This window comes from Andrena cerasifolii, chromosome 3 (genome assembly GCF_050908995.1).
Source record: "Andrena cerasifolii isolate SP2316 chromosome 3, iyAndCera1_principal, whole genome shotgun sequence".
Taxonomy (NCBI): Eukaryota; Metazoa; Arthropoda; class Insecta; order Hymenoptera; family Andrenidae; genus Andrena; species Andrena cerasifolii.
In genome coordinates, this window is record NC_135120.1 from 4,227,975 (window position 1) to 4,252,780 (window position 24,806).

Sequence of the window (24,806 nt, forward strand, 5' to 3'; positions counted from 1 at the left end):
GCCTGGCCGTTCGACTGCGGATGGTTCACCACCGAAAACAGATGGGTGATCTGCATCTCATTGCAGAATTTAGCGAATAGCTCGGAGGTAAATTGTGTGCCATGATCGCTAATGAGCACCTCTGGTGGCCCATATCTGGAGAATGTTTCCTGATACATCTCCACGGTGCGATTTGCCGAGATTGTGGATGTGATTCCTACATCTATGAATTTTGAATAGGCATCAACGTGCGCGGTTTGTACAGCGACGCTATTGGATTCCGAAGGATTGATGCGATCACTAGTTCGCGCACTGCTCGGACTTTGGTAATCGGTTAGTGGTACAGACCATAAGTTGAGGCTGTCTATTGCGTTTAACCCGAACAAGTTTATACCATTCCTCTTGGCAACGTCAATGTCTATCTTCCCCTCGCGGTCAAGAACGCGCACCACGCAACGAAATCTAGCGATTATTTCGAGCTCACTCCCGTCCGCGTGCTCGGCGGTTTCACTGGCGGAGAGTGTCGGAGACCCTAATCGGTTCCATTCGTTCTTACCGATCACTGTAATGTCCGAACCTGTGTGAAATTGTAAACGGACGTCAGTACCGAGAATAGATGTCGTTACATACTTCCGCCATTTACCAGCCGAGCCGACGAACCGAGTCATGAGGCTGCTGTTTGTGTACGAAGTTTTTTTCTGTGCCTGCCCCGAACGACACACTTTTGCAATGTGGCCCTTTCCCGCACATGACTTACACACTGTGAACCACCACAGCCATTGCACTTATAGTTAGTCATAGGGCGTGATTCAGTCTGTACTTTACTGTCTGGTTCATCGCGTTGTACTTTTTTCCCGTGCTTCGCATGAACACTACCAACCGTAACCGTAGGTGAGTCCTTCACGGGGTTTTCTAGCATTTTTAGGTTAGACGAAACGTTTATGTGGGCCTCGAGCTCCGCAACAATGTTTTTGAGCGAGGCATTCGGATTTTGTTCCACAACACGAAAAGATATTTTCTTCAGATCGTCGGTTTCACTAGAAAAACAGAAAGACTGAAGGAGTAGGAGGACTCGTAGATTGTCAGATTTGCTCGGTCGAAGTCTGACGCGTGCAGGTTGATGCAGTCGATATGTTCGGTGATCGGAACTGATTTCTCGTATCGATACTTTAATATCTCTATCCGACGTCGAACGATTGAGATTCTATCGCGAAATAGTTCCTTGAGCGTGTCGATGACGTCCTTTTGCAGCATGGCTGTTGGATGGATGGGAGCGACATGATTTAGAAGCCGATCAAACTCGGTCTGTCCCAATTTGTCGAGAATCAGACGTGTTTGCATCTCCGCCGCTAGCGCACTAGCTTCGTTGACGACGGTGTATTCGTATCATGTCAGCCATTTTTCGAAGAGCCCCGTTTCGTCGCCGCTGCCGAAACTGTATTCTTCCACTCGTGCGCTGAGATGGTTGTACCGCTCAGAATTTGAAGGCGGTGCGTCTGACGTCGATGAACCATCAGGCTTCTTGGCATTCTCTTTTGCAAGTTGGATTTGCAGAAGCGAGTTGATGGTCGCCGTCAGCGCGTTGATTGCTTCAGTTGCGTCTCCCATTGTCGTATCTTCTCTTTTCTTACACAGATCCTAGTTTCTCCGCAGCGCCAGTTGTTGGGATGTCCATGAGGTGGGATAGGAATGAGTGGAACACGACGTGATTCTAACCACCAAGTACATTCTAAACATTAAGATACAAAACAGGGTACAAGTAACACCCGACTCGCTCGATCCGCCATGACACCATGATCTACCACGGCCCCGTGACGCGCACCCTCTCGTGGCGCGTCTGTAGGCTCGTGCGGTCCCCAACAGAATCAAATTCCGGTAGAAACTTTTCGATAATAAAGTGATTATTGACCGGCTTATTCGAGCCCGACGTTACGATACCTAATAACACATTTGCAAGCCTGGCGAAGTCAGATTCTCTGCTCGTAGCGCTGTAACTTCTGCTTCGGCTGCGATATTTAGACTCCCGATGATTTCTTCGGGGAGTTCCTGACCGGGAACGTCTTTCCTTCCTGCCACGAGATCGACGTCTGCTCCGCTTTTCTTTATCCATAATTCACAGACCACAAAATAACACGTATATCCCACTTCGGATCTGTAGAAGATATTTATTTGCTCCTGTAAATGTTCAGATTACAATCGCTTCGATCAACCGAATTCCGACGCTCAGATACAACAACTCTCGTTAAAAGATCGTGCCTGACTTCTCGACTCGCGCTCGTCTGCAACGCAACGCCTTCCCTCCTTCCCCCGTTCCGAAACCGTCAACTGTTCTGCGTCGCTGGGCTTCGAATTTTTTGACGGCGCTGCATCGATGCATACTTGCCACATATATCTTAATTATATTAATAAAACTCCTATATATATACATAATCTTCATGAGTCGGAAATTCCTTGCGATCGTGGCAACGTTGCTCAATGAGAAAATATTTTCGTGCAGCAGTTGGTAGTACTCGCGAGCTTCAATCGTGTTTAATCGCGTCGCGTGTGTGTCGCATAACCTGCTATTTTTGTTGGCATTTTACACGATTACACAATATTTAAAATACAATCAGCTCGTCGCTGGAAAGGAAAAGCAGTGAAAAATTCGGTATGCAGCGCTAAACTCCGTGGACGTGCATTGGGGCTTGCCAAAAAGCAGAGTGTGCCACCACCTGCTTTGATACTCCAGGAAAACCATGGCTTGGCAAATCTTATCCAGAATAATGACTCGGAAAATTTTATCGAGTACAATGACTCTGTAAATGATATCGAAAACACCAAAGATACAGAGGAGCATAATGATAAGTCTCTGGAAGATGGACGAAAATTGTTGAGTATTCAATTTTGGGGCAGCAATTGTAGTACGTTTCTTGTAAAGAATGCCTGTCACTGGAAAACATCGAACGCGAAATACCACGAGGACAGGGCTCAATTTTGAGTATACGATGCCACAAGTGCTTGCTTCTAAATTAAGTGACTACCGGTAAGCAGCAATGTCCTCCAGGCAAACGAAATGCATCACGTTTCGACATAAATTACAAAGCAACAATGGGTACGAATCATATGTACTCTTTGTTTTTGCCTAACAAGAATTATAACATACACAATAATTATAAGCAATGACTAAAAATGTCCTATAAAGAAATTTTTTCATATCTTCAGGTATCCTGAATGGTGGCATGGGCTGGACTCATATTAATAAATTTTTCGCGTGTCTAAACATCCCTTGCTTCAACTATAACACTTGCAAAGTTTACGAGAAAGAAGTCGGGAAAGCAGCAGAACAAGTGGCAAAAAAAAGTTGTGAAGACGCAGCAGCTGTAGAACGAATGCTGACTATTCAAAATGTAACCTCCATTGAAAAATCATTGTAATAATCGCCTTAATGTTAAGGTGGAATCAACCGGCGCATGAATCGGCGATCTTTGCGCGCGAATCACCGATTCACGCGCCGTGAGATCGGTCACGGATCGCCGAGTCGTGCTCGCCATGCCGACTAACCGAGCCTGGACGAGCCGAGCAAGCTCGCCGATTCCCGCGCTGTCTGATTCCACCTTTACGAGCATGTGTTGAAAGTTTTCCTTTACCTTTGCTTTGTCCAAGTATATTTCAAATATTGAATCATTTGATTGGGGCCGAAAATTATTGTTGGCTTTTATTACCGATATATAATCGTTATGGAACCGATATATAACCGTTATGGAACCGATATACAATCGTTATGGAACCGATATAATATCGGTTCTGTAGAACCGGAACCGAAACTGATATAGGCCAGAACCTTTCTCATTTTTCACTCGTAACTGTTTCAAAATTATTTCGGTTCTTATAACTGTTTCAAAAACGAATCCGATATCATAACTGTTTTCAACCCCTGAAATCATCGAACACACTGTAATACACTGCAACATGAAACAGAAAATAACATCGATTATGGAAAACCTCAATAAATTTAATTGAATGCATACTTAGTTATTCCATATCATTTTTCGTTTCTTACCAGACCCGAAAACTTCCAGTCTGATTTCCTCATTCCACATAAACAAATCACTGAAAATTCCATTCGTTTAATGACGTTGTACGAATTATAATTCCGTACGACATGGGTTGGAGTAGAAGAGGAATAGGACGCGTTTATGATAGCTTGAATGGATTCGGAGCGATCGTAGGAGCGATTTCGGGGCTGGTACTGGACTATTCAACGGGTAATTGCAAATGCAAAAAATTCGATACCAATGGTGGGAATCCTGATGACCACGATTGCCGGAAAAATTACTTCGGAACAGCCAAAGGCATGAAAACTCATGTAGCTAAAAAAACTTATCGTAGAGAGTGAAATACTTAAGGCACAAAATCTGGAAGTCGGGGTATTTATAGGAGACGACGATAGGTCCAGCATTGCACAGTGTCCGGCTACCAGTGCTCATCCAATAATCAAGGAGTCGGATACATATCATGCGGCTAAAGGAGTCAAGAAACAGCTCTATAATATTAAAAAAAAAATCATAAAGACCTCACAAAAGACGCGATTCTTTGGTTCACCTATGCAGTGAGTCAAAATAAAGGAAACAGTAAAGAAATGGCGGCTGCCATCTTGTGCATACCCTACCATGCAACTAATGATCACAGCAAATGTGGCGCATGGTGTGGGTATGTGTAAAATCAAGAAAATTATAAGCACCGGATTGTTCCTGATGGATTTTCAGATCCGCAATTAAAGACAGCGCTAAAAGATATTTTTAGTAAACTTGCGGCAAATGCGCAGAAATTCGCTTCTGCGGCTTCTACGAATATTAACGAAAGCTTGAACGCATTAATGGCCAGCTTCGCACCGAAATAAAGATCTTACAGTATGAGTGCATCTGCGGATCACCGCTTTCGGTTTAGTGTGGCCCAGAAAGATCTTGGAGCAGGATTTACTGAAGCGATTGCAAGGTCTTTACAACTCTCCCCCGGAAAACACCACTTGAGGCACATTACAAGGGGTAATAAAATTTTAAAAAAGAGACGGCAGATGATGAGCACTCCAGCTCATAAAAAAAGGAGAATAGAATTACAAAAAATGCGAACCGCGTTGCGGCAGCGAAAGGAAAATGTGGAGGGTACAACGTACAAATCAAACTTCCCTTTTAATGGATCCAGCAGTATAATTGGATGATGATCGCCTTTGCGATTCGGAAGATGCAGATGATGAAGTAAGCCAGGTCGCAATTGTCCTCTTGGATTTGGAAACGTCGGGTTTCGACAAAAAATCGTGCATTCTACAAATAGGTGCAAAATGCGGGAAGAAATATTTCGAGACATATGTAAATCCAACGAGAGCAATTGCCTCTGCAGTGACAACGGTCAATGGATTAATGAATGTACACGGCGATTTATTTTACAATGGAATAAAAGTATCGTCGATTCCTTTGGGAGCAGCTATTGGAGATTTTTTTAACAGGTTGATGTCAATTGGAAAAAATGCTGCATCGCGACGCACAATTTAGGTTTTGATGGGCCAAGATTATTAACAACTATAAATCAGTATTAATTAAAAACAGAATTTTCAGCTGCTTCTATACATTAAAGCTGCCGTCTCATTTCTGTTATGGTCCGAATCGATCGAAGCGTCCCTTGTAAACAGACGGACCCTAATGAAACTATTGCGATCGATAAAAAAAAAGTTGAACAGAGGTGACATCTCCAGGTACTCTATTTAGACGAAGTTCTGACGCATAGTTGCAACATTTTCTGTTCTCTCTGTCCTTGCCGCGCTGTTGCCACAGCTCCTTCTATTGAGAAGCTTGGAGGAATACGGCACGAGAGCTGCGTCTGGGCAGCGATACATCAAATTATCTTTTATATCAACAATAATTGTCTGTAATTTAATAACGTAATCATTATTTGAAACATCAATTTGGACAAAAAGTATATTAAAATCATCCACACTCGTTCTTTACGAACTTTTAGCACTGTAGGGTTCAGGCAAACTGTTTAACTGCATACAGTAATAAAAGATATATGTAAAGAAGTTTGAGGTGTGAAATGTAAATCCACAAACACTAAAAAGTAGAAAATAAAAAATATATAAAAATTTATACACACCTACTTATAAAATCGTGGAGCAGGATATCTCGCTACAGATTCATTTCGACACTTGATTCTGTACTAAATTGATTCATATTCTGTTATGAAATATCCTGCTCCCCTTTTTCATTTAAAGTTAAAAAACACCATCGAAATTGTAGTACAAGAAAAGAATTATTTTTTAGTTGTTAGTGCATTTTTAATAAAATCGTTTAACATAAAAATTATTTTTTATATATTTTTTATTTTCTAGTTTTTAGTATTTGTCGATTTCTATTTCACAGCTTAGAATTTTTTTGGAAATATCTTTTATTGCTGTATATAGTAAACGCTATAGTGCTAAAGTCAATAAAAAATAATCATTTTCTTGTACTGCAATTTCGATGGTGATATACTACAAGCGGCTGCAAAGTTCTAGTATCATTTCTCGATAAATTTTGTATTTTCGGTAATCGCGGTGCGATTAGCGTCCCGAACGTAGAAGCTTTTGTCTTTTTCGTAAAGAACGTGATAGTTGGAAGTGGGTTAGGATCCATTTCGGTTAGAATGGAAAATATCATATATACGGTTCATTCAATGCCAAGCGGATCACTTTGAACACTCAATGTCTGAGATTTAGTTCAAATTGAATCACACATTGTGATTGTTTATGTTGTTTGTTTTGATAGAATGTAAAAGTTCCACATTTGCTATTGTATCGTCATGAACGTTTCAATAATATACTCCTGAGATTTTCCAGATGAAAATAAATTTAAACACAGTATAAATCGGATTATTTTTAGCATTTTTGGATTAGAATTTAGATTACATTTAGGGAACTGTACTCGTAGTTGACCGTGTACCAATAGTTGACACTTTTATTTTCGGTCACGAATAATAAGCTTTTGACTAATACTTTTTCAAAATGCGTATTAGTCAAAAACATTTTTTTAATAAAAAGCTTATTATTTGTGACTAAAAATAAAAGTGTCAACTATTGGTACACTGTCAACAACGAGTACAGTTACTCTATATTTAATTACCAAGTACAGTTCTAGAAATAATCCGATTTATACCGTGCTTGAACTCATTAATCTGGACAATCTCAGCAGTATGTTAATAAATACTGTAAACGTCACGTTTTACAATTTATTAATATATAATTCACCGCAAGCAACACTGTATGCCTCTCGAACCGAAATCAGAAGCTGCCGCCGAACAGCCCAAGTCTTCAGGCTCAAAGAGAGATCGCGCCGGTTCGGATAAACACGCTGCCGAAAGTTGTTTGAAGCATTCAAATAAAAGTCGAATAAACTACGGTTAAAGATCGAATAAATAAATTATTCTTCTTCGAATAAAAAAATTATCTTTCGTCGTCGAATGAATTCAATTTGGTTCCGAACGGATAAACATAAAGTATCTTTTATTGGAGTTTATCAAAATATTATCTTTGCCCATCTCTGTTCTTCAGCCGCTTCGTCGTGATTCATTCAAGCCTTCGTGACGACAAAATAGTAATAGGGGAAATGCGGCAACAGCGCGATCCGACTCTCGATACGTATCGGCAACTATGTATTTCCTACATTTATCGGTTAGCTTGGACTTGCACCGGTTCTGATGGTACATGGCGCGAATATACCATTAGCGCCGGTGACGGAGAATCCTTGAAGCATAATTCTGTCATTTCTCGAGTCTGTCTCAGTACACGAGTTATAAATTCATTATTATTTCAACGCACGGTGCTCATTAGCGTTCAAACGCACCAGACCCGTCTGCACGGATGTCTACTGGAGGCAACTATACCCACAAAAGCTTCCTCCTTGCCGATTCCACGACGTAAGTTGGTTGAAGCGGTTTGTTTACTACATCGCGTATACGTACACACTTTTCCTAGCTTGTGTGAGCGTACGCACACATTCACGGCCCAATGAGACGGCAGCCTTAAGTCGATTGAAGCTTGACTAACCTTGGTGAGCCTTGAGACTTGCGAGAGCCTTTGATCGATGCCGCGCGAGGCCCGAGCCGAGCGACATTGTATCGTTCACCCGTATAAACTGGCGCCTGGAGTTGCTCGGCGATGTGTCGTCAATTTTACTTTAAGTGAATTTCTTTATTTTTCATCATATCAATATGAAAATGACACCAATGGATTCCTGCTGTTCTCCCAATTAAATTGACAAAAAATTATTTAAATCGGACTATTTCTAACAAAGCGGGCTTTCAATCCGATTCAACCCGACTTTAAACATCCGAAAAAAATACTACCATATTGGCTGAAGTGTTTTCTATAAAATAAGTCTATCTGTTGTTGGTAATTTGTATATTCAACGTTAAAAATAGCGGTGCGTCCCGTTGCAGGTAAGCGAGCCGCGCGCTCCGCTATTAACGCAAATTCATAAACATGTGTAATGTGCGCTGCAGAACACCCTTGAAAGGGTCGATTTTAATGTGTAGACTGTGCACGCGCAACGAGGGAAAGAATACAGTCTTTCGATTGTTGAAAAGCCTTTGGGCTCGGATTATCAGGAAAGACCTGCCCACCCCACTGTTTTGCTTTCTTGCTGCGAGCGTGGACCTTCGGGCCCCAGTAGACCGCCCGTTGGCAGCCGAGAGCAATAAAACCGACGGGCCACATAAAATGTTCATGTTTTTGACAAGCGTTGATGAAATTATTACCAATCGATTCCTCATGTCTTCCCGATGAAAATGACGCCAAAACTGATATAATTCGGGCCATAAGTAGGGATATTACGTGAGGAATTTATTTGCCGAATTGAAAGCCCGTTTCATTAAAAATAGTCCGATTTAAATTTTCTGACCAATTAATCGGCTGAACGCCAGGAATCCATTGGTGTCACTTTCATATTGTTACGATGAAAAATAAAGAAATTCCCTTCACGTATAATCGATGACACATCGCTGAGCAACTCCATCGATCACAGACTCTCTCGAGTCTTGAGGCTCGCCAAGGTTAGTCGAGCTTCAATCGACTAAAATACGATTGAATACGTGATCACTGTTCATTCAATCATGATTGAATCCACATGATTGAAGTATTTCAATCATGGCCGAGGATTGAATCCCCATGATAGAAGTAGTTCAATCATGGCCGACGTTTGAATCCCCATGATTTCAATCATGAACGCTTCGATGTAAAATTTTACTCGGCTTAGTCTTATTCATGAGTCTGGAATAAAATTTTCGTCTTTTAGTCGAACTCAATTTTTTATTTGAAATAATTTTTTGCCCATTTCTGGAATACACATCCGTTACTTTAAAGACAATATGCCAGGAAAAGATTGATGCTGAGATGGAAATGATGCTGTTATTAAACGTGCAAGGGCATCAGTTACTATAGAATGGTAGTTCATGAGGGTTTTGTTAGAATGGAGGATATCCTAGAAAATATTGAACCATCTCCTGTATACAATTTTGAAAAAACAAATATAACTGATGATCCGGAAAGTAAAAGGGTTCTTGTTCCTCGAGGTATGAAGCGAGTACAAAGGGAGTTTGGACTGCATTGCGTTCAGCGTGGTAGATAGAAGCAGATGTAATACTTTTCTAAAATCCTCGATGTCTTGGATTTTCATGATATTAAAATATATGGTAGTCCACATGAAATTAGGAAGGGTTAAGACCTCATGTTTGCAGATTCGAAATTGTTTAAAAAATACAAATCTTCAAAGTTACCTGCTTTCGGTGATTTTTACGAAACCCGCCTACAGAAATTAATTTTAATGACCTAAATTATTGAAGGTATGGATTTGCGTCTTTTTTTAATCATGAAGGATGGAAAAAATCTAAAAATTACATTTGTGACCGTCTCCGGTTGACGAGGCGGTTACCGGTGGGACGGAGAAGGAGTTAGATGCCGACTCAGTCGGTAAGGCCAGGTTCGACGAATGATCAGAGGCGTGGTTCTATAAATAAGAATTGTTTATTTTTGGCTATACAATTCCGAGTCGCGGGTTTTCGGTTCGGCTCTATCGCGTCGACGTTACTTCACGCGGCGGCGGCGCTTGCGACGAGCTGGGGGACGGAGGATGTGGAAGTAGTGAACGTTCTGCCCTGACGGTCTATAAGTCGCGTCGTGCGGGATTCGTACAATAGAATTCCGATGTGCAATAGGGCTCTGGCCTATTGGGCGTGCAGACACCTCATCGGCAAGGTAGGGCGCAAGATTGCTCTCGGCCTATTTCGGAACGGAGGCTGGTAATCGGCACCGTGTGACTATGGTCGACACGTGCACACCTGACGGATACAAAAAGAGTGTCTTGGATGTACGGTCCGGCGGTGTTTACACACTACTATGTACTGTATAAGAGTTGTCCACATTGCTCGCTGTGGCCTTTATATTGACAGACCGTATATTTTCGCTCGCGAGACAATTCGCGGTTTCGCGGCCGCCTAACGGTCGCGGTCGGAACTCGGCTTAACCGATCTGCGCCGCATGCTCGCACGGCGCGTGACGTGGCTTCGTCACACATTTTCAACAATTTAATGCAATTACCATATGATAGACTTTAAAGCTCTATTTTACTGAATAATTTGTCTTTCTTTTCTTCACTACACCCTGCATTGTTCTTAATTCATATAGCCTGGCCGACTCGTTGTTGCGTTAAAAAATCACACGAGATTATTTTTAACGAATCCAGCTTGAAATGATATAAATCAATTTTTTACGAAATTTCCTTCATTATGGTCCGAATTACGTCCTTTTTGGTGTTAGTTTCCTCCGCGAACCATAAGGAATCAATTGACGTCGTTTTCGCAAAGATCTGATGAGAAATGTGGAACTCTTGGACATTTCTGTCTTTTTAATGGTATTCCAACCGTTTCGAGGGTCGAAACCCATAAAATTCGGCGAGGCGCTGCGGGGCGTTGTCCTCGCCACGGGGTACCAGGCGGCACCACTTTGACAGGCGTCGCTAGAGAATCACCCTGTATTGGTAAACAGGATGACTCGGAGGGTTGAGCTGTAAGTTTATTTAGCTAATCACACCACCTTTACGACTGTGGAGTGGGCTAAGCTAAGCACAGAAGTTGGTGAAAAAAGACACAATGGCACTTTCGACCCCACCGCAAGCGTCATTCGTGCGCGCTCAGCCTGCTCAGCGCATACGCATTCAGGTCTGGACCCGGCTTAAGATTGTTCCTATATTGTGATTTTTGAGCCTGATTAAATTATAAAAGCAAATAATTTTATTATCTACATGGTTTTTTAAGTTTATAAAGTGAAGGTAAATTGTAGTACCGGTATTCCAAATTATCTGCACCTTAACGAAATCGATACTTACTGTCATTTTTCATGTAGGCCAAAGTTTCAGTTACTTTTACTTTTTTATTATTACTGAGAGTTTGAAATATAAAAGTGTGGCGGTAAGCGCCCCCGCGCGGACGACGAGCGAAACGACGCGGGGATCTGCGCGTTGGCAAGAGTGAAAGAGGCGCGGCGATCGGCAGACGACGCATGCTCGGCAGTTACGCGAGAATATCGGGCCTGAGCGCACGTGGTAATAAAAAACCAAAAAACCTAACAGTGTGTAAGTTCTTTGATACCCACAAAAGTTTATTAGTTTCCCTATGCAGTTTTATTTGTTCCCATCCACTTCGGTAATTTTTTTATTCGTCTTAAACAAACTGCTATTCCAAATATACTGCACTTCTTCTATTATTATCTTCTTTGTTTCTTCCAATGATGAATCTTCTATTCAATTTAAATCCGATTGTTTGTACAAATAGTCGTTGTTATAATTGGCGCAATTTTTGTATATCATTAGTCTTGTAAAGCTAAATATAGCACATTAATAAATTTACGACAGTCTTCTTTCGTTCGTCTGCGCGCGCGCGTATACTTGGCGCACATTTTTGTACATTTTGTTTTAAAAAAGGTAATTTTGTGGAGATTGTAAATAACGTGAGGTAAAATTTTTGTTTTAAAAAAGAAATCTTCAAAAAATTTGTTAACGGAAGTTTGTAGCGCTTATTGCACCATTAAACTTTTGTTTGAAACATTTTTTTCTTTTAGTTGTACTTTCAGAGTTATACGCGAAAAAGTAGAAGTGCCTATTTGATTTTGAGGTTAGTTCTCACTTAAAGGGCAATAGGGCCCGAATGAAACACACCTCTTGTTCTTGTCTTGAGTGACTCTATAAACCCACAAAGTTGCGTTCTAATCGGTGAGTGCGAGTTCGCGGTGTTCCCTTGTAAGTAAATACTAGTAGTAAGGTGAATGTCCCCATTTTTGCTCATTTCGTATTTTTCTTATTATTATAAGCGTTACGTTTGTACTATAGTTGCAACAAAATAATTCTAAATTATTTGAACATTTACGCGAGTGTTGCACGAGTTTGGGGCTAATCAAAGTGCAGCATAAGCAACGAAAAACTTTTAAAATGAGAGACTCATGATTTTTCGACCGTGTTCTAGCTGGTTGTGCTAAGGAACAGCGTCCCTATTGGTATTCGATAATTGGGCAGAAAATAGTTTTTGCAGTAAAAGTTCTAATATAATAACAAAAATAGATACCGTATTGTTCTCTGGATGTAGAATTTTTTACTATTTTTAATTTTCTAAAGTAGAAAACAGGTGATTAAGTTTAGGGTCAACTGAATCACTGTCATGTCCACATTTCTATTCTCCGTGTCATTTAAGAAGGAACCTCCCGATCGACTAGTTCAGACCGATTTTGCGCAGGTTGACGCTCATTGGTGCCGGGAGAAGCCACTATTGGCTGTACCCCCACCAACCCTTTTTCGGAGCCAATGAGCTCATTCTACATGCGCGAAACGGGTTCCTTCTTAAATGACAGGGAGAATACTCAGCACAATTTTAGTAACATAACCTCAGAATTCAATATATGCTGTAACCTGTATTTCTATTCGAAGGCATTTTATTTTTTGTTTATCATTATTTTATACTTTACTGTTGTGTTATAAAACATCTCCATAAAAGATGTAACTTATTTTAATCTGAAAAGGCAACATATTATGTGAGCAGAAATTGGTACAAATGGTGAGTAGAAATACGTACATTCCTCTTTTTGTGAGCAGAAATACGGACATTTAGAGTATTATATTTAATTACAAATTACTAATAGTTAAACAGCTTGAAATATATTTCTTAAGGGGGTAGACACGTCACGTGACCTGGCCGATTCGGAAGGTCGGTATTACAGAATTTTTTCTGTACAGAAATGGTAATACCGATAGATCGACGATTACCCGGTGAACGCGAGAGGGAGCTGTTTGCTATTTCTGTATTCTATTCTGAATAAGGAAAGAAATTCTCAGCTGTTCCGTTGTACTTATAAAAATTTAAACGGAAAGTCTGGTACTGCAAACGTAGAAAATTCATTGTACATTTTAATTACTTGAAATGTGCTTATGCTACAATATTCTACGTTAGCAGAAAGGAATTCTAAGTGAAAAGGGAAAGTAGATGAGGGAATGTCCCCAGAAAATGAAATTTGTTAGGTTAGACATTTTTTTACTAGCAAAGCACCGAAACAGAACATGAAATACACTTATTACACGTCCTCTGCAGAAAGCAGTTATCAACAAACATTATATATACAAAATTGTATTGAATGTTGAATTGGGCTAGTGAAAATGCGCAGGCTCGATGCGCGTGATTATTATGTGGTCGGCTCCTCGAAGTGACAGAAAATATAACCTAAATATATGCTATATGACAACAAATGTTTAGTGGCTGTTTCGTTCTTTTACGAAACGTTTGTGAACTTTTTAGCATCCTTTCAAAACATTATTATTACGCTCCAACAGTATCTGTAGGAAATCGAGTATAGCATATAGGTTATATTTTCCGTCACTCCGAGGAGCCGACCACATACATACGACTGAACTATATTGTTACATAGAGCAATATCGGTTACAACTATGGCGTTCGGTACAAGATTCTTCGTACCCCTGCCTGAAGAAGTGGTCGTGCAGCCCCGTGGCTTCTTCAGATATCCGCCTCGGCATTTGCCTTCTCGCTCAGGGGAAAACCACGGAAAAACCCTGAGCAAAGCGTGGGTAAAACGGGACTTCTCGATCTGCCACGACGAAACGCTCCAACTTCTGGTCCCACGATGTCTCTGGAACTCTGCAGCTTCCTGCCCCACGACGTCTCGAGAACTCCGCAGCTCCTTGTCCCGCGACGTCCCTGGAACTCCACTCTGGAACGTTCCACATTGACTCCAACGCTCCGACGCTGCATTCTCCTTCGTGCAGACTTCAGCGCTGCCTCCAGGCAGCCCCCTCCAGAAGGACATCCGGCGACGTCTCCACTGCTTCGGCGACGTTCCCTCCTCCTCGTCGAATCCTTGGTCGCGGTCGACCTCTCCTCCAGGGACTCGTCCTCGATGTCCTTTCGGTGTCCGTGCGAGCTTGACACTTCAATCCCTTCGCGGCTCCGGATTCCATGCAAAAGAGACGGGGAATTATATTATTATTAATTTACTTTATAATTAACATTTACTTTAATTTGAGAGAATCCGTTGGAGCTGAAAGAACCGGGAAGACGCAAAGGCGATACGGAACCGATAACAGGAGATCACAGCTCATGAGTATGTTATCGGCCCATTCCCCGATGAATCTGCCCAGCATTACAGCTCGTCTGCGTTGTCTTCTGGACTTCTTGTCCTCTTCTCCCTCTCTCAGGCCTTGGCTTTCAGATGGCCCCATTCCTCTTCGTGGCTTCTAGTGCTGACCCAGGGGACCGTCCTGTGCGTCCTGTTAACGCTCCCGTCTCCGCGACATCTCATCCAGTCGATCCAAGCAGTCGCACCGCTTGTCCGACTGGTGGTTGGAGATGCCATTTCCCGGCTGCTGTCCACCCTGTTAAGGCGGATCACTCGGTTTGCACAAACCGGGGAGAAGCCAAGATCCACGCCAACAGGGCTAGAGAAGCGGTTCCACGTATGTCCGCGCTCCACTGCGGACTGCTACTTTGTCGTAGCACAGACGGGGAATTCGGGAACGCGTATCCAGGCCGCGGTGGCAGTCCCCCGACATCTTGTCCCTCGTCGTGGGGTTTCGTGCTCTCTGAAACATTTTAAAGAAACAGAGGGCTGGGCTACGAAGGTAGTCTCCGCAGCCCAGTCCAGTAGATTAGCTTAGACTAATCTTCAGACTCTTCGTTCAGAACTTCAAACACTCTCCTCGAGCGAGAGACTTCCTGGATCTCATGGGGAATTAGGATATCACAGGATATGTGCTCTGTGTATTTGCATATTTTGCACTCTACATAATACACATTTTCTAGTCCATTCCGTTGACATCTAATTATTTAAAAATGTTCGATGCCACAGCCAATAGTGGAATGTTTTCCAAGATTTTTTATTTGTTCGAAAACATACGGAAAATCAACGAAGTCTACTTCTTCTGAAATTGGATTTTCCGGCTGTTCTAGTTCTGCATTTTCTACCACCCAGTAATCGGCATCGCTTCCAACATCTTGAGTCGTTTCTTCGTTGATGTCTCTTATGGATTGTACCTCATCGCTGTCTCTGTCGAAATCTATTTCTTGCACAATTCTTTCTGCGTCCGTATCGAAATGTACTTCTTCTACAATTCCTTCGATAATTGGAGAATCTTCAAAATTTTCATACACAGCAGATGTGCTTGGATGTGTTCCGTACGAGATACCTACTTCCGCCACGGTATCCTGAATTACCGTGAGGCACGCTGTGTTCTTCAATCGTTGTCTGCATGTAAAGAGTTAATAATCACTAACACGTGGTACATACATAGAAATAAGAAAAACATACAGCAGAAAAGAAAATCAAGCATAGTAAAGAAGATATACAGTAAAATCTCGATGTAAGCGAAAGCCTCGGAACGATACCCGTGTACGTGTGAGACAATACTAACGCTGTCAAAATTTAAGATTTGTATTTTTGGTTTCATTTTCATGGAACTTCTACCAACATGTTTGTTAGAATCACCTAACTAAAATGATACCAAATACAACATAAATCGGACAACTTTTACTTATCGTGAATACGAATCGTTTATATTTATATAATTATCCAAACCATATCGTGTTTGTTGTCATTTTAATCAGAAAATCCTCACAAATATGTTGGTAAACAATTTATAAAAAAGAACCAAAAATAAAATACTTTTAATTGTGAACCTTGTTTGTGTCGGTGTTGTCTCTTACCGATTTTCAATTTCGGATCGGGTTATACGATCAGCCCTCGAGCTATATTACACGCTTCACTGGTTCCAAGAGGGAACACTCCAACTAGGGGTGATATAAATTAACACCAATCATACATAGTCACAATTTTGAACCCTAATCGGGATGTTACTGTGGTTCCTATATTTTTAGAAGTTTGTCGATAGCCTCGAACGTAGGAGAAGAGAGCGAGTGGAAAAAAGGACTGCCGATTGTCTCCAACTTTTTCATTCGCTATACTTCTCTGCGGCCGAAATATATTACCACTAAATATGTATTATTCAAATTATACCGTGTTTGGTGTCATTTATCATTAGGGAAATATCACAAATGTTACGATGCTATATTCATGAAAATATTGTTATTGCATTACTGTGAATATCATTCTAATTTATCTTCGCCACACGAAGAAGGACGTGATACAAATGTTCTTCTTAGAAAACGTGATCCCCTCGCTACGCAAACCGAAGGACATGCACTTTTGGCCCGTTTTCTTTTCACACGCACACATCTGCACAACCGTCTCTGCTACTCGCAAACGGAGGCAGCCACAAGCAGACATGCTGTGCTGCGATACGCGGCTGTGTGTGTGTGCAGGCACGCGTGCACTTGACCGCGTGTGAAAAAGAATACTTTTCGCATTTCAATCCTGGGTAATTCAACGCAAAATCGGACATTTTTCGGAGTACCATTTGGGATTTTTGTGAAACTTGCATATGTTGTAGTCTTTAGTGATACATAAATATATTTCAAAGGATATTTTAAATTTTCAACATTGTGGAAATTGACTTTGTTTCCATTCAATTATAACTGTTGAACTAAGAGAAAGGTAAGAATGACCCGATATGAAAGTGTATCACTGTCAAGACAAATTTAACCATATAGTGTACTATGACTTTCAAGGCCATCGAAGGTTATGAATGAAAGAAATAGATAGTTGTATATTGTAGCACGCACGACTGAGTCTGTCGAGCCGGTGCTGGACGGTGCAGCGTCACATTCAATTAATTTTCATGCCACCAATTCTAAAGTGTCCGCGTTTCTGAAAACGTGACCATAAAGAGCACAAGTACGGCTGTATCCTCATTTTTTCAAATTTTTAAATAGTGCCCTGCTAGTATAAAATTGCATTTGTTTAAAACAATTTCAGAAGGAATGGTCTAAAATTTTTTTTTTTTTTTAAGAGACATCATTTTTATTGGGTACTCTTAGTTTCCCAGTGTAAGCACTCAAAAGCTCATTCTTACCTGTCTCTTTGTTCAACAGTTATAATTGAAAACAGTCAATTTCCACAATCTTGAAAATTTTTAAACTCGCTTGGAATGACCCTCCTTGAATGTCTAGAATACTGTAGAGAGAGAGAGAGAGAGAGAGAGAGAGAGAGAGAGAGAGAGAGAGAGTTGGTAATAATACAATTGAAATGGTACAACATTGTATATGACACAGAGGACCATATTTCAAAATTCTAATAAATTATACCCTGAAGAAATAAAAATATTGCCAAAAAACATTTTGTCCTTTTGCGCATTCAGACAATACTCCGCAGAGAGGATAGACCGGCAATCCAAATCATTGTCATATTTTTAACGTTGTACCTCAATTCAACGAGGAGCTGCAGGGTGGTCTTTCGTTTTATGGAACGCCGTAAAATAATGAAGAAACGAAGGGTCCGAGAAACACGTGTCGTTTGCCTTTCGCGAAGTAAACCCTACTTGACCGTGTCGATGTTGTAGATCCGTCTGGTTCTCGTCCACGAGCACGCTTTCCAGCACATCACCCTGTCTGTTTAGATAGCTTTTCGAAAGCGTGGAACTGACCTCGACTTTCGTTACCCTCGCACAAGGCGAGTCGATGGGGGCGCGCGAAGAATTGTTTTCGATTTTTCGGCAAGGGCTACCTGCCTGTAGCACAGATGGGCAAAATCTTTGCCTGTACGGCCCTTGGGGTCAGTTGGATTTTAGCTTGAGTCAGAACAAATATAATTAGTTTTCTTACGTCCGGATAGATGTTTGTGGTACTCAGGAATGCATGAAAAATTTCACGATCGATATTGCCAGGAAACGGGACCGATCGTTTTACGGGGACGTAGACGTTCTTTTTTTCCCATTCAATGTGATCAAGATCTCGGTTACGTTTGTTTATTTTAGATAAAGTCAACCCTACACATCGGTGGGGATACCGATTTCATATTACCCGGACGAAATCCCAACATAGATACATAGCGAGAAATCGAAATACCATCCTGTGACACCTCAATAAAAGAATATACTGTTCTATTACAAAAACTAACTGGACCTTGACATCGCTTCCAGTACTTCATTCTTTAAAAAAAAAGTTTGTACCATTATGTCGGATGGGACTGATACTAAACAGGAATATATTACACAATTTTCACTTATTGGAGTAATTTGTAAGTAAGAAAAGATTAAAAAGGGGACCGTGTTACACGTATTCAATAAATTCTGTCTCATCGTCCCTCTAGGTATAGGTATTCAACGAACGCTATTCTCCGATGCTCGCGGTTACTTCGTCGCTGTCAATGGGTCGTAAAAGAGAAGGATAGAATGCAGGTCGTAGCAGTCGAGAAATAAAGCCAGCGCCTCGGCTGCTAACACAGATAAACAGCGTTGCAAGCGCAACGTTGTGCGGGACCACTTATTTAGCGGAGGGGGAACAATGACGCCCCGCTCGGTCCTTGGTGCGAGTGAAATACAAAATCTTGAGGGAGTGAGAAAGGCAGTTTGGGCCCTGTCCACCCTTGAGGGTAGCAAAGGCTCGATCGTCAGAAAAAAAGCGACTGCCGAGCAGTAACGATCGTAAGTACCTTCGCGCTTGCTATCCCTGTCTTTTTCACTATATGTGCCGGTTATTCTGAAAGTGGTCCACGTCCAAATTTTTCGTTTGCTACATTTCACTTATTTTTTATGTATTCTATCAACGTGATACATGATAAACGTAAAGTTTAATTTCTTTTCTTTTTAAATTTCGACCGACGCCACTTTCATAATAACTGACATACTTCTACATTTTATTTCCAAACCAAGACTGTATTTAGACATATTCCGGGTAAAGTTTCCGATTACCGTCATAGTATTGTTGTAATTTTTTGTGCAAAATCTATCGTGTGAACTGTGTTTGTTTGAGTGTCCGCGTGTTTCTCAAGCTGCGTATCGCCATTGCGAGGCTGCCTCGCGTGGCACACCTCGCGGAGTGGAGAGTCTGGAGACTAAATCGGCCATGATTACTTTACGAGGTATCACCCGTCGATCTTCCGACGTGCTCAAAGGTGCCTCGCGGCCCCAAGATCAAAAATCGTATGACTCATGCTGGAGGTAGCGCGAAACTGTCGCACGAGCCTGCCTCGCAAAGTGATCATGATCGAGGTAGTCTCCAGACTCTCCACTTCGCGAAGCGTGCCTCGCGCGGCATCCTCGCAATGTCGATACGCAGCTTCCCGCTCAGAGATTCGGGTATTCATTCTCACGTAAAATAAGAAAGTTATATTATAATTTACCCGCGAAATGTCCAGAAAAGGTATATACATTCGGGTGCAATATAGGCTTTCTTTAGTTGAAACTGAAGACAAGTAATGAGAATTAAAGAGTTTCTAAACATCAGAAGTGGAAAAATCGGAAATTTGAAAAGCATAAATGTTGGACATTTGAAAATACAGATATTTTGAAACTTGATAACCTCATAATTACAAATTTTGGAAATGTTTGAATTTCAACGCTTTCGAATATGGGAATTCCAGCATTTAGAAATCTGAAGTTTCTCCTCCTGCGCTAAATCTTGGCTAAAGGAAGCCTATATTGTATCCAAATGTACCAACTTGATAAACGTGTACTCTTCTCAGAGTTGGGCAATATGTAATATAATTATAAATTATAAATTTAAAATGTAATTGTGTAATTGATTACACATTATTTTCTGCAATCGTTAATTTAGATAGTTGACAAAATTGTGGTCAACTACCTAAATTAACAATTACAGAAAATAATGTGTAATCAATTACACAATTACATTTTAATCGTAATTTGTAATTTGTAATTAGATTACATTTTGGCTAATTCTGGCTCTTCTACTACACTTTCAAATCCATTTTAATTACGTTCAATAGTGTCACTGTTTCTTCGACTCTTTTTTAGATGTCTGATAAAGGAGACGCAAAAAAGACTGAAGAGAAAGAAGTGACTCCGTCGCAAAGACGGAGTCGAACAAGTAGCAGGACTCCGTCGCGAAGACGGAGTCGAACGTTGGAGGTGACATTACAATGTCAAAAGCAGGTATGTAGATACGTAGACGATCTCGCGCAAACATTTCTTACATTCTCATGAAAGTTTTAAGAATTATGTTTATTTTTCATATTACAGAACAGCAAGCTGAAAAAGCAACTCAGAAAGATGAAATATGGAGGGGGAAGAGGAAGAAGAGGACGAAGAGGAAGTGGAGGAAGAAGCGGGAAACGAGGAAGAGGAGGAAGAGGAGAAAGAATTAATAATTTTTTTTATTTCAATTCGTAAGAACGTATTTTGTAAAAAAAATAATAAATGTGTAGTCGAAAATCATATATTTAGTGAATAATTTTTTGATTCCAAGGCCTTTCATCCGTCGGCCATGATTAAATTAATTCAGTCATAGCGCTTCAAATAAAAATTGGCTCGGGTTATTTAAGTAATGCCCATCTCTGGTATTTTGCCATATAATTGAGGCAGTGAGAGCAACAACGGACTAACCCACATTTTTTTCAAAAGTGAGTTAGTAGCAATAACGTATTCCAATAGGCTCTAGTAATCATATCGATGGCTTAGTGCACACATATTGTATGTCCACTTTTTATGAAATTTGAGTTTTTATATGCAAGAAATAGTGCTTGAATGTTTCTTTATGCTGCATAAAAGTTACATTTTTATCTGTTTTATAAATTCATCAAAAATGATATTTTTGTTTATTGTATGTCCCTGAATTTATTATGCTGAGTGCACAAATGTTGTGTGTCCATGCCAGAGGATGAAAATAGTTTTGGAAAAATGTGACAATAAATAAAAAAATTTTAAAGTCTTCCTATATCTGTGACGTCCCACTATTTTTCGCGCGGTCCTATTCCAAAAATCTATTAGTAAACCTCAAAACCACTCCACCGAAGTCCCTGAAACTCAACTCTTACCCCATCTCCTCAATCGTCGATCACCTTGATGTTGTACCTTAGCGGTCCCCAATACAAGATGATCGATACAAAACTCCACCTCGATGATGTATCTTAGAGATCCCCATCACGAGATAATCGTTACAAAACCCCTTCGCCTATTCGCCACATGAGGCACGAATCCTTCCCTTTAAAACGAATTCAAACAAGTCCATCGTTACAAAAACCCTCTTAAATCGAGACCACGTCTCAATCCCCTCTTTACGACTCACAGAGTCCAAGCTAATCTAACCCCTTTCCTATAAAACACCCGAAATCCATACGACGAGTTGAGTATCTCTTTTCGCAGTCATAAAAACCCCAGAAACCTAATTGCGACGTATATTTGGCGTACGTGACATAAATACGTCTATTAATAGACGTACCGTTTATAAAAACCCCGGAAGTCCTACTACGACTTATTTCTTAAATATGTCAAGGTCTTTACCGCGCGTACCCCCCGCAATACTCCTGTAAAATCTTATAAATACGAGGTCCTGAGAGGCCAGAGCGATCATTTTTCTGCTCACGAAAGTCCGTGAGCAACTAACTTATATTACTAAAAGTTTATAATTGGAAGATTCCAAAGTGTTCAAATCAGTGCTCTACGGCAACTACCGTAAGCAATTATAATTATTAATATTGTTATTCATCTCCATACCATTGACTATTATTATTTTGTCTATCAAAGCTTATTGCGAACCTTCATTATTTTGTATTACTAACGTTTATTACCTACTTATATATATTCTCATTAATGCTTTCTTTGTGTATATATATTTTTGCATTACTATTCTTATTGTATTCCATGTTATATTGCATTCTAAAGCTTATTGCGATCATTTATATTTCGTATTAGCAACGCTTATTGCTTCTATAATAATCTCATTTGCTTATATCTATGTACTTCATATTCATATTTTCATATTGTGATTAATTACCATCTATATCAATGTCATGTGCCAATACTCAAAATCCCAAGCATTATTAATAAACCGCTTAGTTTTAAATCACGCTTTGAATTATTGTGTGCACCCTTTGGTTACAAAGATCCCAAACAAACAAGCTGCCGCAACAGCTGATTTCTGTTAGTGAACGCGAGACGCTTACTCTGTTTACAAACATACTATTGCATGAGCCGAATAATACCCAGAAATATTACGTGTGGTTTCTTTTATATATATATATGACGGTAAATCCAATTACCGAGCCAAAACTAAAATAAGACCTAACAGGTGTTTCCAGGGTGTGTATTCGCCTTTTAGAACCTTCCCTGGTCGATTAGAGTGACGGATTTAATATTCGCGCCTGATCCCCTTCAAAATCCTCAGACTGCTGGATTATAGATTCGCGCCTGAATTCCTTCAAAATCCTCAGTGTGACGGATTCAATATTCGCGCCTAAGTTCCTTCCAAACCCTCAGTGTGCTGGATTATAGATTCGCGCCTGAATTCCTTCCAAACCCTCAGTGTGACGGATTCAATATTCGCGCCTAAGTTCCTTCCAAACCCTCAGTGTGACGGATTCAATATTCGCGCCTAAGTTCCTTCCAAACCCTCAGTGTGCCGGATTTAATATTCGCGCCTGGTCTTCCCCCAAAATCTCAGAGTGCTGGATTTTAGATTCGCGCCTGTCTTTTTCCTTCCCCATAGTCATCGTTCCTGAAGACCTCACCCGGGACGTGACATATCTACCGCGAATTACTTTTTTATTCCTGTTACTTTAAAAATAAATATAATATTGAAGTGAGATTATTTCCAGTATTATTCCTTTCATTCATTTTTATATAATATCATTCAGTATAGTATGTCCTGCTCTGTACTTGGTTACAATAGCATGTCCAACTTCCAAGCATTATTGTCGAGTTATTATTATAATTTTGCAGATTCTAACTTATACTACTAAATACATATTTTCAGTGATACCTGTTTTTCTCAAAAACGCTAAAAGTGGACATACAATATGTGTGCACTAATTGTAAGCCATCGATGTACAATAGGAAATTTTTTTTAATGTAGGTTAGTCCGTTGTTGTTCTAACTGCCTGAATTACTATGACATAAATACGACAGCGATTTCAAGTGATGTATATGTAACGGTAAAAGCGTTAATTTAGTAAATGTATACAATTCCCAGCAGTTCCTATGTCAATGTATGCCTAAAATGAATATAACCTAACCTACAATCGTCCGAAAATGCATACATTGACTCTATCATGCTTTTATTGTGGCTCGTATATCCAGCTATCGCTTCAGTTTTGCTATGAATCCACGTTGGCAGTCCTCCCGAGTAGGCGCCATCTCGTATCTACTACCTCAACTAAATTTGTCACGTGACTTGCTCTGTATTATCGCCAATATGGCGGAACTCTGATTTGGAAATGCAGTCACGATTTTTCGTTTTTCGTTCTTATATGAGCAGATTTTGGCCTGGGAGAGGTCTCATTCGAAAGAAGAAGATTCAATGCTGAGCGCTCTGCTCACCGTTTTAGTCACAAAACTCTTTTAGTGACCTAAAAATGCTTGGATTCTGCGGGTATATTTTGTCGACTTTTGCTTTACTTTGGACACTGATATTATTACATATCAACACAATCTCGTTGAACCATGAGCAGAGCGCTCCGCATTGAACCTTCTTCTTTCGAATGAGACCTCGCCCAGCCCAAAATCTGCTCATATAAGGACGAAAAACGAAAAATCCCGAACCCATGTTTCGGGTCAGATTGTGTCGGTATACAACGCGCTGCATTACCCGTGTCTACCCCCTTAAATAGTTTTTGAATTGGTTGATTTATTATTAAAATATTAATCAATTTCTCTGCAAATTTTGATCACAAACAAATTTTGTATACCTTCTCTATGACGAGTAACCTCTTAAATGAGCAGAAATTGGGACATTCACCTTATTTACTTAAAATTTTCCATCATTTACTGTCTAGTACTCGTAGAAGATTATGCATACGAAATCTGGGATTTGCTGTCACTTATATTTATTAGTTTCAAGCATTTCCTTATTTTTATTAATACAGCTCAGTACTATAACCTATCGACACTTGATGGGATTCACTTTCGACTTGTGTCTTTCTACTCTGTGATCTAAAACTGGAGTATAATTTTGTATCTGTGCAAGTATCATTCAACGGTTATTGTTCATTATGCATCATTGAATTTTCACGCTAACAGAATACAATGCCGTAGTCATTTTTCTTACTATATACAGAGTGTCCAAAAATAATGGGACAATCCGGAACATTCAAATTTTTTTTGTAAAAATACATCGAAAAGTCGTTTACCGTTTTGACAGCCGAGACTTCGTTCTCGAGATATTAGCAGCTAAATATTAATGGTGCAACTTCTAGGCCGCGCAGT

General features: G+C 40.4%; 2 protein-coding genes across 3 annotated transcripts in view; one reads left to right on the forward strand and one right to left on the reverse strand.

Annotated features, from left to right (window-relative positions):
• Positions 1-24,806, reverse strand: part of Regnase-1 (zinc finger CCCH-type containing protein regnase 1) — a 213,932-nt gene that overhangs the window by 123,164 nt on the left and 65,962 nt on the right. The gene's annotated exons all lie outside the window — the stretch shown is intronic.
• On the forward strand, positions 1,669-4,109 carry LOC143367212 (uncharacterized). The gene is made up of 5 exons (XM_076808836.1): positions 1,669-1,701; positions 2,738-2,852; positions 2,897-2,974; positions 3,181-3,388; positions 4,022-4,109. Exons 1-5 carry the CDS (start codon positions 1,669-1,671, stop codon positions 4,107-4,109), a joined length of 522 nt encoding a protein of 173 aa, XP_076664951.1.